At 38.2% G+C, this 16597-nt stretch overlaps 1 protein-coding gene across 2 annotated transcripts in view; it reads left to right on the top strand.

The window, feature by feature from the left end:
* The window catches only part of TBCA (tubulin folding cofactor A), an 87238-nt gene that overhangs the window by 49765 nt on the left and 20876 nt on the right, over positions 1 to 16597 (top strand). Inside the window, exon 2 of one of the 2 annotated variants that reach the window (XM_054488218.2) lies at positions 11477 to 11543. The exons of the other annotated variant lie outside the window; for it this stretch is intronic. Within the exon in view, the coding sequence (XP_054344193.1) occupies positions 11536 to 11543 (8 nt within the window). The 5' untranslated portion in view covers positions 11477 to 11535. The remainder of the gene's footprint in view (positions 1 to 11476; positions 11544 to 16597) is intronic. 2 annotated transcript variants of the gene reach the window in all.

Genomic DNA, 16597 nt, shown 5'->3' with positions numbered 1-16597 from the left:
GAATTTCCAAAAGTTTATTTTTGGAATTTGGTATTTCCAAAGCTTTATTTGTTCATAAAAACGTTGTTACTTTCGTTTACTTTTGCCATATCTATTAACATTTCTTTGAAGAGCATTCCTTTTTCCTCTGTAAAAGAAAGCAGTTGTTACCACATTTGAATGGCAGTTTGGTTATATTTACATGATCAATTAAAGGACAGATTTTCCCCTCATACATAATACAAGTTAGAGTCAGCTTGCTGTAATTATAGCTCCTGTGTCTTTGTTTAATCTCAAATGTTACAGTTATTACTTGGGGTTTTTAGGTTGACCAGAAAAAGGAATGTTTGTCACAGATGTATGTTTATGTATAATCATGATAGTCTATCCACAGTCAGGGTCCTGAAAGATTCTACCAAGTAATTCATCAGAAATAGTTCAGGAAGACTGTAGAACAACAGCTTGCAAAAAATTGTGATGCTCTTCAAATGCCATAAAAGACATAATTTACATTTTTTTTCTGTTTTTGTGAGATAAAGTTAGAGATTTTTCACGTTTTTACATGCTAAAACAATACTGTTCTCCTGTTTAAGCCTCCAGTTGTGAAAATGCAACATTTTAAAATAACGTTTACTGGCAAATTCAGGAAGTCAGGCTGTAAAATGACTATTTTACTCTGAGTAAACAGGTAAAGAATGAAAGGGTAAAATATTTGATACAGAATAGACTTTTTTTAAACTACAGGCTATAAATAAGGTGACTTAGACAAGAAAGATTTGGAGGGCTTCAGAGTCTTTCCTAGCTGTTAAAATTGTGTCAAGTACAGCTCTATGCCAAGTACCATTACCAAACTTTATTTAAAAGTAATTAAGCAGTTAAGGACTTATAACGTAGTTTTTTAAACTCCAAATTTTGATGTGGTAAAGTACAAATTAAATATACATTGAAAATGGACCCTTTAACACATACCAAATCACTGTATACGTATACCATCAGATAGGATTATTGTGTGAAAATTATTTGCAACGCTTGCGTTTTTCTGAATGAAAATTATTAATAATGATTATTTTGTCATTCTTTTGTACAAAAGGACTTAAGACTTCAATATCAGTAATATGAAAATAGAAATCTTCATACACGCTTCTTCTTGAACCATTTTGACTTAATGAACAAAATCTTAGTTCAATACACTGCGTAAACACATTACATATCAAAGTGCCTCTTTATAATGCCAATAATCCGAAAGCCATGAGTTCTCCGAAACCAACTAAGAAATCCCAGATTCTGCTCCCAAATTTTCTGATCAGTAATTTCAAGAATAACCTGAGTTGATGGGTCACCAAGAATAATTGCTGTAGGAAATATCATTAAATTGGGCTTATTTTATAGTTTGATAAAATTCAGATATCCTGACTAATGCTAACTTTTATTATCTGCGAGAAGCTAAAGTCATTTCCATCGAATATTTTCTTTACCCATTTAAAATAGTATGATAATCAATATTAGTTTGAAATAACCAAATAGCCCATCATCTGTCTGTTTTAGACAAACAACTATTTATTTCACAGAATAGAACAATAGAGTGACGATGTTGGATATTCCTCTCCTAATACTCTAGTTTGCCAGTGTCCTCTTTCAGATGCTACCTTTAAATCCTTTTTGGATCTAAGTAATATATAACAATTTTGGAAGGAAATTATGAATAATAAAAGTACAGATGCAGTTCATCCAAGGAGAACACTTATGTACCATGTTTTAGGTTCTCCACTTCTTTTAACGCATCTAAGATAGACTTTGCTTTTTAATTTTTTTATTTTTTTGAGACGGAGTCTCACTCTCTGACCCAGGCTGGAGTGCAGCAGTGTGATCTCAGCTCACTGCAACTTCGGCCTCTGGGGTTCAAGTGATTCTCCTACCTCAGCCTCCCAAGTAGCTGGGATTACAGGGCCCTGCCACTACGCCTGGCTAGTTTTTGTATTTTTAGTAGAGACAAGGTTTCACCATGTTGGCCAGGCTGGTCTTGAACTCCTGACCTTAGGTGATCCACCCGCCTCGGCCTCCCAAAGTGCTGGGATTACAGGCGAGAGCCACCGCGCCTGGCCGACTTGGCTTTTTTAGAAGTGTAATAACTGCGGGGGAGGAGCCAAGATGGCCGAATAGGAACAGCTCCGGTCTACAGCTCCCAGCGTGAGCGACGCAGAAGACGGGTGATTTCTGCATTTCCATCTGAGGTACCGTGTTCATCTCACTAGGGAGTGCCAGACAGTGGGCGCAGGTCAGTGGATGAGTGCACCGTGCGCCAGCCGAAGCAGGGGCGAGGCATTGCCTCACTCGGGAAACGCAAGGGGTCAGGGAGTTCCCTTTCCAGGGGTGACAGACGGCACCTGGAAAATCGGGCCACTCCCACCCGAATACTGTGCTTTTCCGACGGGCTTAGGAAACGGTGCCCCAGGAGAGTATAGCCCGCACCTGGCTCAGAGGGTCCTACGCCCACGGAGTCCCGCTGATTGCTAGCACAGCAGTCTGAGATCAAACAGCAAGTCGGCAGCGAGGCTGGGGGAGGGGCGCCCGCCATTGCCCAGGCTCCCTTAGGTAAACAAAGCAGCCTGGAAGCTTGAACTGGGTGGAGCCCACCAGAGCTCAAGGAGGCCTGCCTGCCTCTGTAGGCTCCACCTCTGGGGGCAGGGCACAGACAAACAAAAAGACAGCAGTAACCTCTGCAGACTTAAATGTCCCTGTCTGACAGCTTTGAGGAGAGCAGTGGGTCTCCCAGCACGCAACTGGAGATCTGAGAACGGGCTGACTGCCTCCTCAAGTGGGTCCCTGACCCCTGACCCCCGAGCAGCCTAACTGGGAGGCACCCCCCAGCAGGGGCAGACTGACACCTCACACGGCCGGCCAGGTACTCCAACAGACCTGCAGCTGAGGGTCCTGTCTGTTAGAAGGAAAACTAACAGAAAGGACATCCACACCAAAAACCCATCTGTACATCACCATCATCAAAGACCAAAAGTAGATAAAACCACAAAGATGGGGAAAAAACAGAGCAGAAGAACTGGAAACTCTAAAACGCAGAGTACCTCTCCTCCTCCAAAGCAGCGCAGTTCCTCACCAGCAACGGAACAAAGCTGGACGGAGAATGACTTTGACGAGCTGAGAGAAGAAGGCTTCAGACGATCAAATTACTCCGAGCTACGGGAGGATATTCAAACCAAAGGCAAAGAAGTTGAAAACTTTGAAAAAAATTTAGAAGAATGTATAACTAGAATAACCAATACAGAGAAGTGCTTAAAGGAGCTGATGGAGCTGAAAACCAAGGCTCGAGAACTACGTGAAGAATGCAGAAGCCTCAGGAGCCGATGCAATCAAATGGAAGAAAGGGTATCAGCCCTGGAAGATGAAATGAATGAAATGAAGCGAGAAGGGAAGTTTAGAGAAAAAAGAATAAAAAGAAACGAGCAAACCCTCCAAGAAATGTGGGACTATGTGAAAAGACCAAATCTACGTCTGATTGGTGTACCTGAAAGTGACGGGGAGAATAGAACCAAGTTGGAAAACACTCTGCAGGATATTATCCAGGAGAACTTCCCCAATCTAGCAAGGCAGGCCAACATTCAGATTCAGGAAATACAGAGAACGCCACAAAGATACTCCTCGAGAAGAGCAACTCCGAGACACATAATTGTCAGATTCACCAAAGTTGAAATGAAGGAAAAAATGTTAAGGGCAGCCAGAGAGAAAGGTCGGGTTACCATCAAAGGGAAGCCCATCAGACTAACAGCGGATCTCTCGGCAGAAACCCTACAAGCCAGAAGAGAGTGGGGGCCAATATTCAACATTCTTAAAGAAAAGAATTTTCAACCCAGAATTTCATATCCTGCCAAACTAAGCTTCATAAGTTAAGGAGAAATAATACTTTACAGACAAGCAAATGCTGAGAGATTTTGTCACCACCAGGCCTGCCCTAAAAGAGCTCCTGAAGGAAGCGCTAAACATGGAAAGGCACAACCCGTACCAGCCACTGCAAAATCATACCAAAATGTAAAGACCATCGAGACTAGGAAGAGACTGCATCAACTAACGAGCAAAATAACCAGCTAACATCATAATGACAGGATCAGATTCACACATAACAATATTAACTTTAAATGTAAATGGACTAAATGGTCCAATTAAAAGACACAGACTGGCAAATTGGATAAAGACTCAAGACCCATCAGTGTGCTGTATTCAGGAAACCCATCTCACGTGCAGAGACACACATAGGCTCAAAATAAAAGGATGGAGGAAGATCTACCAAGCAAATGGAAAACAAAAAAAGGCAGGGGTTGCAATCCTAGTCTCTGATAAAACAGACTTTAAACCAACAAAGATCAAAAGAGACAAAGAAGGCCATTACATAATGGTAAAGGGATTAATTCAACAAGAAGCGCTAACTATCCTAAATATATATGCACCCAATACAGGAGCACCCAGATTCATAAAGCAAGTCCTGAGTGACCTACAAAGAGACTTAGACTCCCACACATTAATAATGGGAGACTTTAACACCCCACTGTCAAGATTAGACAGATCAGCGACACAGAAAATCAACAAGGATACCCAGGAATTGAACTCAGCTCTGCACCAAGCAGACCTAATAGACATCTACAGAACTCTCCACCCCAAATCAACAGAATATACATTTTTTTCAGCACCACACCACACCTATTCCAAAATTGACCATATACTTGGAAGTAAAGCTCTCCTCAATAAATGTAAAAGAACAGAAATTATAACAAACTATCTCTCAGATCACAGTGCAATCAAGCTACAACTCAGGATTAAGAATCTCACTCAAAACCACTCAACTACGTGGAAACTGAACAACCTGCTCCTGAATGACTACTGGGTACATAACGAAATGAAGGCAGAAATAAAGATGTTCTTTGAAACCAACGAGAACCAAGACACAACATACCAGAATCTCTGGGATGCATTCAAAGCAGTGTGTAGAGGGAAATTTATAGCACTAAATGCCCACAAGAGAAAGCAGGAAAGATCCAAAATTGACACCCTAACATCACAATTAAAAGAACTAGAAAAGCAAGAGCAAAGACATTCAAAAGCTAGCAGAAGGCAAGAAATAACTAAAATCAGAGCAGAACTGAAGGAAATAGAGACACAAAAAACCCTTCAAAAAATAAATGAATCCAGGAGCTGGTTTTTTGAAAGGATCAACAAAATTGATAGACCGCTAGCAAGATTAATAAAGAAAAAAAGAGAGAAGATTCAAATAGATGCAATAAAAAATGATAAAGGGGATATCACCACCGATCCCACAGAAATACAAACTACCATCAGAGAATATTACAAACACCTCTATGCAAATAAACTAGAAAATCTAGAAGAAATGGATAAATTCCTCAACACATACACCCTCCCAAGACTAAACCAGGAAGAAGTTGAATCTCTGAATAGACCAATAACAGGAGCTGAAATTGTGGCAATAATCAATAGCTTACCAACCAAAAAAAGTCCAGGACCAGATGGGTTCACAGCCGAATTCTACCAGAGGTACAAGGAGGAGCTGGTACCATTCCTTCTGAAACTTCCAATCAATAGAAAAAGAGGGAATCCTCCTTAACTCATTTTATGAGGCCAGCATCATCCTGATACCAAAGCCTGGCAGAGACACAACAAAAAAAGAGAATTTTAGACCAATATCCTTGATGAACATTGATGCAAAAATCCTCAATAAAATACTGGCAAACAGAATCCAGCAGCACATCAAAAAGCTTATCCACCATGATCAAGTGGGCTTCATCCCTGGGATGCAAGGCTGGTTCAATATACGCAAATCAATAAATGTAATCCAGCATATAAACAGAACCAAAGTAAAAAACCACATGATTATCTCAATAGATGCAGAAAAGGCCTTTGACAAAATTCAACAACCCTTCATGCTAAAAACTCTCAATAAATTAGGTATTGATGGGTCATATCTCAAAATAATAAGAGCTATTTATGACAAAGCCACAGCCAATATCATACTGAATGGGCAAAAACTGGAAGCATTCCCTTTGAAAACTGGCACAAGACAGGGATGCCCTCTCTCACCACTTCTATTCAACATAGTGTTGGAAGTTCTGGCCAGGGCAATTAGGCAAGAGAAGGAAATCAAGGGTATTCAATTAGGAAAAGAGGAAGTCAAATTGTCCCTGTTTGCAGATGACATGATCGTATATCTAGAAAACCCATTGTCTCAGCCCAAAATCTCATTAAGCTGATAAGCAACTTCAGCAAAGTCTGAGGATACAAAATCAATGTACAAAAATCACAAGCATTCTTATACATCAATAACAGACAAACAGAGAGCCAAATCATGAGTGAACTCCCATTCACAATTGCTTCAAAGAGAATAAAATACCTAGGAATCCAACTTACAAGGGATGTGAAGGACCTCTTCAAGGAGAACTACAAACCACTGCTCAAGGAAATAAAAGAGGATACAAACAAATGGAAGAACATTCCATGCTCATGGGTAGGAAGAATCAATATCGTGAAAATGGCCATACTGCCCAAGGTAATTTACAGATTCAATGCCATCCCCATCAAGTTACCAATGACTTTCTTCACAGAATTGGAAAAAACTACTTTAAAGTTCATATGGAACCAAAAAAGAGCCCGCATCGCCAAGTCAATCCTAAGCCAAAAGAACAAAGCTGGAGGCATCACGCTACCTGACTTCAAACTATACTACAAGGCTACAGTAACCAACACAGCATGGTACTGGTACCAAAACAGAGATATAGATCAATGGAACAGAACAGAGCCGTCAGAAATAATGCCACATATCTACAACTATCTGATCTTTGACAAACCTGACAAAAACAAGAAATGGGGAAAGGATTCCCTATTTAATAAATGGTGCTGGGAAAACTGGCTAGCCATATGTAGAAAGCTGAAACTGGATCCCTTCCTTACACCTTATACAAAAATCAATTCAAGATGGATTAAAGACTTAAATGTTAGACCTAAAACCATAAAAACCCTAGAAGAAAACCTAGGCAATACCATTCAGGACATAGGCGGCATGGGCAAGGACTTCATGTCTAAAACACCAAAAGCAATGGCAACAAAAGCCAAAATTGACAAATGGGATCTAATTAAACTAAAGAGCTTCTGCACAGCAAAGGAAACTACCATCAGAGTGAACAGGCAACCTACAAAATGGGAGAAAATTTTCGCAACCTACTCATCTGACAAAGGGCTAATATCCAGAATCTACAATGAACTCCAACAAATTTACAAGAAAAAAACAAACAACCCCATCAAAAAGTGGGCGAAGGACATGAACAGACATTTCTCAAAAGAAGACATTTATGCAGCCAAAAAACACATGAAAAAATGCTCACCATCACTGGCCATCAGAGAAATGCAAATCAAAACCACAATGAGATACCATCTCACACCAGTTAGAATGGCAATCATTAAAAAGTCAGGAAACAACAGGTGCTGGAGAGGATGTGGAGAAATAGGAACACTTTTACACTGTTGGTGGGACTGTAAACTAGTTCAACCCTTGTGGAAGTCAGTGTGGCGATTCCTCAGGGATCTAGAACTAGAAATTCCATTCGACCCAGCCATCCCATTACTGGGTATATACCCAAAGGAGTATAAATCATGCTGCTATAAAGACACATGCACACGTATGTTTATTGCGGCATTATTCACAATAGCAAAGACTTGGAACCAACCCAAATGTCCAACAATGATAGACTGGATTAAGAAAATGTGGCACATATACACCATGGAATACTATGCAGCCATAAAAAATGATGAGTTCACGTCCTTTGTAGGGACATGGGTGAAATTGGAAATCATCATTCTCAGTAAACTATCGCAAGAACAAAAAACCAAACACCGCATATTCTCACTCATAGGTGGGAATTGAACAATGAGAACACATGGACACAGGAAGGGGAACATCACACTTCGGGGACTGTTGTGGGGTGGGGGGAGGGAGGAGGGATAGCATTGGGAGATATACCTAATGCTAGATGACGAGTTGGTGAGTGCAGCGCACCAGCATGGCACATGTATACATATGTAACTTACCTGCACGTTGCGCACATGTACCATAGAGCCTAAAGTATAATAATAATAATAAAAAGAAAAAAAATTAAAAGTGTAATAACTGCATCATACTCTTGACTCAAATTGAGCTTGCAGACAACTTAGCTATTTTCCCCATGATGTTCAACAAGGCAGTCCTACTTTATCTAGTAATTGTATAGTCTCACTTAAAAACAAAATAAAACCCCTCACATGCAGAACTTTACCCCATCCATCCGTGTTTCCTTCTGTCTTTCTCAGGCTTAGCCAAACCAGTTACAATGAGAGGTTTCTAGTGAACGATATCGCAAAGGTTGTGAGATGAGAGCGTGATTACTATGTTGACAGCTCAAGTTGGGAAGGGTATCATTTTAGAGAGAGATGATAATGATCTCAGTTTTCAGCCTGCTTCAGTTGCTAGTGGGGATGTCTAAATAGAGATGTTACAAAGGCAGTTAGAAATATGGGTCTGGACAGAGGATAAAAAGTCAAATGTACAGAGAGATTTGTGATTTTAGGTGGTAATTAAAACTGTCAGAGTGTTTTGTATGGAGATGAAGCAGCTGTGGGAGGTGCTATTGCTTTCTCATATAAACTCAAGCAGAAGCTATTTACAGTGTCTTTAGCCCTTTCAGTAGTATGCACTTTTTAATGTCACTGACATCTCAGGACCTTTGAGGGACCTTTTAAGGGACAGTGTAGAGGATTCATAAAATAATGAGTTTTATATTTGTGTTTTTTGAATTTTCACTCTAAGATTTATTCATTTATTAATCCTTGAGATTCATAGTATTGAAAAAAGTGATATTGATTTTATGTTTGACATGCATCATTTTAGCTGTTTCTAAAATGTCTAACTTATTTTTAAAAATTAATTAAAGCACACATTCTACTTCAGCAATTAATAAAACTTGAACCGTCTCCAGTTTAATGGATTAATTAATGGTTACTGGGAAACTATAAGGTAACAAATACCATGAAATTAAACATTCATTTTCTTTCATTTAGGATACAAGAAATTGAGAACATGTTGCTTCCAGTGGTGGGAACTGAGTGGCTGGGGGCAGGGTGTGTAGGTGGTGGGTTGCCTTTTCACAGTATATTCTTTTGTGCTATTCAAATATTGAACCATGGAATGATTTTACTTTGGAAACAGATCAAAGAAATTTAAATTTTGAAAATTGCTTCATTTACTTTAAACATACGATTGTCTTTTATGTAGAAAATATTGACACTTGAAGTTAGAAGTCATGATTTCACATCCTGTTTTCATCATTTCCTGGACAGCTGGCCTTTCACTTCTTTGAATTGCAGGTTCTGATTTGAAAATGAGGCTGATGATAGTTGCCCTGCTTACCATGCAGGGTAATTATGAGTTATTTCATTCAGCAAATATATCTGTGAGGCATATATCCTGCTAGGTGTGATATGAGACATATTTCCACTCCTTGGGGGATTTATTTTTAAGTGTCGAAGTAGACAAAATTTCAACTTATTGTGATGATGCAGGTAAATATGCTATGAAGATACATAGACATAGGATCCACAGTGTCAGCTTGGGAGAGTGGAAGGATTGGTGTTAGAGTGGTCCTCCTGGAAGACAGGACATTTATTTGAGTTAAGTTTTGAAGAATGAGTTGATTGGGAGAGGATGAGGAGAGGAGACATTCCATTCAGAACAAGCAGCATCTCCAGCCCCATCTCATTTTATGTGTTACTGGGTAGCACATTTTTGTTTTAAGTTTTGTTAGGAGAGGATACTGTAGCAGGTTCTTCCTTAGTTTTGCTGACTGTTGACATCTTGACTATAATTCTCAAAAAGTTTGGGAACAGTGAAAAATCTCACTTAGGACTTTATAATGACCACAAGGATTAGTGGAAAGTGACTAAAACTCACTAAATTTTAACTACGTACATTGTAGTGTATAGACCATTAGCACTAAATCATCAGTTTCTGATGTCAACCTTAGTTCTTCCATACTAAGGAACTAGTGAGAATTCTTAATTAATGCAGTTGACTTGCATTTTTCCAATTGACTAGACTTTTTTCTTCCTGCATCCAAGTAGTAAGTGGATACACTTCCTGGTGCCATATTGTTTCCTTTGAAGCACAGTGAAACTTCTTACCCCGTAATGGTCTATAGATTTAGTATCTAGCTACTTAATTCCCACCCTCCATTAAGTTGCAGTTTATAGGCCTTGATATTTTACTATTTAACACCTAATATCCTGTAAGTTACAGAAATACTTTGAAAATGTAATGTAAATAGATGGTAATATTATTTATTCTGGCTATTATCCTTTAGTAGCCACCATGATTATTAAAAACAAAGTGGTCTTGGTTTGTTTTTTGTTTTTTGTTGTTTTGAGACAGAATTTCACTCTTGTTGCCCAGGCTGGAGTGCAGTGGTGCGATCACAGCTCACCACAACCTCTGCCTCCTGGGTTCAAGGGATTCTCCTGCCTCAGCCTCCCGAGTAGCTGGGATTACAGGCCTGCGCCACCTCGCCTGGCTAATTTTGTATTTTTTAGTAGAGACAGAGTTTCTCCATGTTGTTCAGGTTGGTCTGGAACTCCCGACCTCTGGTGATCTGCCGGCCTCAGCCTCCCAAAAGTGCTGGGATTACAGGCGTGAGCCACAGCCCCCGGCCTTTTTTTTTTCTTTTGAGACAGAGTTTCACTGTTGTTTGCCAGGCTGGAGTGTAATGGCACAATCTCAGCTCACTGCAACCTCTGCCTCTTGGTTTAAGCAATTCTGCCTCAGCCTCCCGAGTAGTTGGGATTACAGGCGTGCACCACTATGCCTGGCTAATTTTTTAATATTTTTAGTAGAGACGGGGTTTTACCATGTTGGTCAGGGTAGTCTCGAACTCCTGACCTCAGGTGATCCGCCCACCTTGGCCTCCCAAAGTGCTGGGATTACAGACATGAGCCACTGCACCCGACTAAAAGCAAAAACAAGTTTACACTGTTTTAAGTGTGAAATACAGACTTTTACACAAAATTTATATGGAACATTTTTTAATATAGTGGAAAACATAAAACTGGGGATTGTATAGGTAATTTAATCTTACTTTCTTCATGTTTATTTGTAGATAGGGAAAAAACGAGATACTTCAATTTCTAAATGATTTGTTTAGAATGAATTAGTCTAAAGTAGGAAAGCATTATTTCTGTACTTACAGAACAATCTTCTGCTGTTAATGACTATCATTTTAGATGTTTTAGCTTCAAGTAACAGAAAACAAAACTGTATGTGGCTTAACTATAAGGATATTTATTATCGCCTGCAATAAGAAAACTAGAAGCAGTATGCTTTTACAGTTGGTTGATTTAGTAATTCAGTACCATCATCAAAGACTGCAGTTCTCTGACTATATTGACTTGTCTTTTTGGGCAGGATTTCCTCATGATCCCAAGGTGTCTGACACAAGTGGCACGTGTCACACACAGGTGACAATGTCCAGGTGAGAAAATGGATTATATCCCGTTTATGAGCAATGACAACCTTCTCAGAACCCCCAGCAGATGTCTCTTACGTAGCTTTGGCCAGAATTGGGTCATTTGCACATGCCTAAACTATCACTTGGAAAAGGGGGTAAAATCATTGTGATTGGCTTCTTCCTTTGAAGGGCATGACTTCTTGGCTGATCATAAGCAAAACTGGATTCTGTTGACAAGTAGGAAGTGGAGGAATGGTTGCTGGGTAGGCAACTAACAATGCCTGCTGTAATTGAACACATTTAGACTTTTATGTTCAAATGTTTGAGAATTACTTAAATTAGTAGCTAAGGATATGGCGTTTAACAGTTCTTTGGCGCTTAACAAATGTGAGAACTTAGACAAGGTACTGAAGCTCCATTAATTTGGATTTAGTAGTTACTAAAATGGGAATAATACTAGTACCTGTTTGGTTTGTTTTGAGGACTTAAATGATATATGTGGCATTTAGCATGCCTTGGCACGCTGCTTGGTTCATAGTAAGTGGTCAGTATGTGTTAGCTGCTTTTATCATCATATTGAATTTTTATTTATCTCAAGTGATTCAAGCTTTTGCCTAAATTCATTACATATTATGTTTTATGATATACCAATATCGTAACTGTCTGTTCTTAAATTATAACTGTTGAACTTCACCAAATGGCAAAAAAGTTTTAGGAGAGCAGATTTGTTGATGCCCGTTGGAAATGCTAAAACCTCAGATGTCATTCATCCAACCTAACTTCTTTCATCAGTGTTATCAATCTTTAGCTTAATTTCATTAGTAGTATCATTTTTTGATCAGCTTCCTGAAATACAGTAACTTAGATTTTATTCATTTCTGAAATATTGATGTCTTCATTAACTTCTATTTTTATTGACTCTTAAAAACATTGTGGAGAGGCATAATTAAAAAGAGATTGTAAAATAGAGATAATACTACTTAAATAGGGTCATAAGTATTAAATGCGATACAGTACCTAAAGGTCTGTTCATATAAGGCCCTCAATTTAAGTTTCTTCTTTTCCGTAATCCCTCACACAACACAAATCTTAAATATACTGTTCGTTTCTTCAGCGACAGGAGAGTTCGTTATCAGCTATATCAGTAGAGGAGAACTGTATATAACAGGGAAAAGGAAATTATACTAGAGGCTTCAAATGGGGATTTAATACAAGGAATTAATGACACAGGTGTTGGTATAATTTTTATAGAATGCCAAACTCTCATTAGTTGATCAGGAGTCATCTTACCCACTTTTTACAGCATGCTTTTTCTTAAACTAAATGTTATTAACTGCTTATTATGTTCTAGGCACTGTGGGAACTAGCCTGCCCAAAGAAGACTTTTTATAAATCCAGGTTAAATGGATTCTCTTTTTCACCAATTGTTTCATATTAAACCATAACCATTTGTTGCATGTGTGCTTTTGCGGGTGTGCGTGTGTGTGTGTCAGGGATGAGGTTCCTGGAGTTTCTAGTTGTTTTCATTTTTATAATTGAGAGAAAAAACATGACTTCTTTATTATATCATTAATATCTTCTACCTTATTACTCATTGTCTCTGTTCCTTAGAATCTATTCCATCCTTCTTAAAGATGTTTCCATAAGAGCTCACACTAAGATCCTCATTTAGACTGTTTTCCAGGCATATAGCATAGTGTTAACTTTGGGATATATTTTTCCTTTGTTAGGGATTATGTTGACAACGACTTCCTGGTTTCATGGCTTCTTTTCTTGATTTTCGTCTTCAATTTGCTGGAGTACATTAAGTAAATTTCTCAGGTGACATAGTAGATCAACTTTTTACATTTTTATGTAACTAAAAATAGATCCCTTGGCCTATAACTTCTTTCATCAGTTATTTACATAGCTTATTGCCTCTTTGAAATCTTAACTCATGTGTCCTCTTCTCAAAGAGACAATCCTATTTTAAATTGCAAACCCTCTGTATTACCAGTCCTCCTTCACGGCTTTTTCTCCATAGCACTTTTCACAATCTAACATGTTACATATTTTGCTTATTTAATTTTATTTCCCCACTAAAAAGTGCCATAGGGCAGGGATTTTTGTAGTTCATTACTGTATCCTTGATACATAAAATCATACCTGGCACATAGTAGCCCTTTAATAAATAATTGTTGGCCGGATGCGGTGGCTCACGCCTGTAATCCCAGCACTTTGGGAGGCCGAGGCAGGCAGATCACAAGGTCAGGAGATCAAGACCATCTTGGCTAACACGGTGAAACCCCGTCTCTACTAAAAATACAAAACATTAGCTGGGCGTGGTGGTGGGTGCCTGTAGTCCCAGCTACCCGGGAGGCTGAGGCAGGAGAATGGCATGAACCTGGGAGGCGGAGCTTGCAGTGGGCTGAGATTGCACCATTGCACTCCAGCCTGGGCAACAGAGACAGACTCCATCTCAAAAAAAAAAAAAATAATAATAATAATAATTGTTAAGTCAGTTAATGAATTTTCTTCTCCACCTTTTATTATAGTTATGAATCCAGGTTATAAATCATTTTCTCTCAAAACTTTGAAGGGATTGCACCATCTCCTGATATCTACTGTTATTAATGAGAAGTGTAAGTCAATCTGATTCTTCCTCTTACAGATGACCTACTCTCTTTTTGAAAGCTTTAATTTTTATGGAGCTCTGGAAATTCTTTTTTTGTTTGTTTTTTTGAGATGGAGTCTCACTCTGTTGCCCAGGCTGGAATGCAGTGGTACGATCTTGGCTCACTGCAGCCTCCGCCTCCCAGGTTCAAGCGATTCTCCTGGCTCAGCCTCCCAAGTAGCTGGGATTACAGGCACCTGCCACCACACCCGACTAATTTTTGTATTTTTAGTAGAGATGGGTTTCACCATGTTGGGCAGGCTGATGTCGAACTCCTGACCTCGAGTGATCTTCCCACCTTGACCTCCCAGAAGTGCTGGGATTACAGGCGTTGAGCCACTGGAAATCCTTAATGTACATAGATGGTTTTTTTTTTTTTCCCAATGGATTCTGCCTGCTTCTAAAAGGCACTTATGAAGCCCTTTCAGTTAAGATTGCTTTTCTTTTCCAGCTTTGGGAAATTTTATTCTTTAAAAAAAAAAAAATCTTTACTTGCTTTGTTTCTGTTCTGTCTGTAACTCCTGTGGGATATATAATGAACCTATCAGCTTCGTCTTATTTTCCCATGGTGTTTCATTTCTCTCATTTTAATTTTACTTTGCTGTGGTGTAAACTTTAATATGCTTATTAATGTTTAAATAGTTAAATTTGGCATATTTTCTTTGACTAAAATAAAAAATCATAGGCTAAAATAGGAGTAGATTGATTTAATATTTGCATTTTGTCATTCACTAATAACTAATGACAAAGTTTGACTTATCACATTATTAGAAAAAGTAATTGTTAAGAAATGATTACTGGTTGACTGGAAAAGGAGTTAATTTCACATTATGCACTATGTATTTAAAATATTTTTTTAGGAAGAAAATGTTTCATGTCTATAAAATTTGTAGGTAGGGATGCTCATCACAGTATTATTTATAATATGGGAATGGCTTAAATATCCAATAGGATAATACTTCAATATGCTATCATCTCAGTACTATGAAATACTTCACAATCACTAACAGCTGTATTTTCAAAGAACATGCAATGACATTGGAAGTGATTATTATCCAAATTATTGTTATTTATTAGTATTATTATATATTTTTTGAGACAATCTTGCTCTGTTCTTCAGGCTGGAATGCAGTGGCACAATTATAGCTTACTGCATCCTTGACTCCCTAGGCTCCAGGGATCCTCCCACCTCAGACTCCTGAGTAGCTGGAACTACAGAGGCATGCCACCACGCCTGGCTAATTTTTAAAAATTTTTTGTATGGACAAAATCTCGCCATGTTGCCCAGGTTGATCTCAGACTCCTGGCCTCAAGTGGTCCTCCTGCCTCAGCCTCCCAGAGTGTTGGGATTACAGATGTGAGCCACTGTACCTGGCCCAAATTATTTTTTTTATATATCTAAATATAAATTTTCACACACACATGTTGAGATAAAAAGGCTACTGGACAATACTCAAAATGTTAATACAGGTCCATAATCCCTTACTTTGAAAACCCTTGGGCCCATGTGTTTGTGAATTCCAAATCTTTCAAATTTTATAAAAGTAATATATATTTCCATAATAGCATCTGGAGAAGTGCTCTACAATCGTACACATTAATATTTCTGCAGTGAAACATAACTATTCACATTAAATGGTACACATAAATTCTATAAATCATTTTACCTCATTTGAGGTTACACTTTGCTGCTAAATGAGTTTGTTTCAAACAATAAACAATGTTCTTTTTTTAAAACCTCTTTGGGTTTCAAAATTATGTGTATTTTGAATCTGTACTGATTATGAATGATTTTTAAAATTTTGGTTTTTTATAATTTTTTATAAATATGTACATATGTACATTACAGAAAAATATCTTAATACAAATTTTAAAATACATACTTGTCTTCAACTTTCTTATTAAATCTTAGCCTTTCCTACAAACGAGAGAAGAGCCAAATTCACCAGAAGGTACTAATTCCTTGATTCAACAAATATTTATCCAGTAAATACTAGAGAGAAAGCTAATGCTATTTTAATAAGCATAAAGATGCTTAGCCTTATTAGAGAAATATTTCAAACCATAATAGAAATACTATTTCACACTCTTCTGATTGTCAGAAATTTAATAATTCTGACAATCCTAGTTCACCAGGATGCCAAGAAGTAGGAAATTTCATACACTACAGATTGAATGTCAACTGATAAAACTACTTTGGAAAGCAATTTGATGATATTTAGTGAAGTAGAAGTTGTATCTGTACTCTATAAAACCTCTTTAGCATCATCTGACTTGTCATCAGTACATTGATTTGTACTGTTTAAGAGTGGAACCTTTGTTATTTCTCATACCACATCTTACCCTAGCCTTTATTCACTATAATTTTACATGCTTGCATTATTGGGTTCTCACTAACTGAGTGATTTTTTTTTTTTTTTTTTCT

This window comes from Pongo pygmaeus, chromosome 4 (genome assembly GCF_028885625.2).
Source record: "Pongo pygmaeus isolate AG05252 chromosome 4, NHGRI_mPonPyg2-v2.0_pri, whole genome shotgun sequence".
Lineage (NCBI taxonomy): Eukaryota > Metazoa > Chordata > Mammalia > Primates > Hominidae > Pongo > Pongo pygmaeus.
Note: the sequence above shows the minus strand (reverse complement) of the source record. Positions and strands in the feature narration are given on the sequence as shown.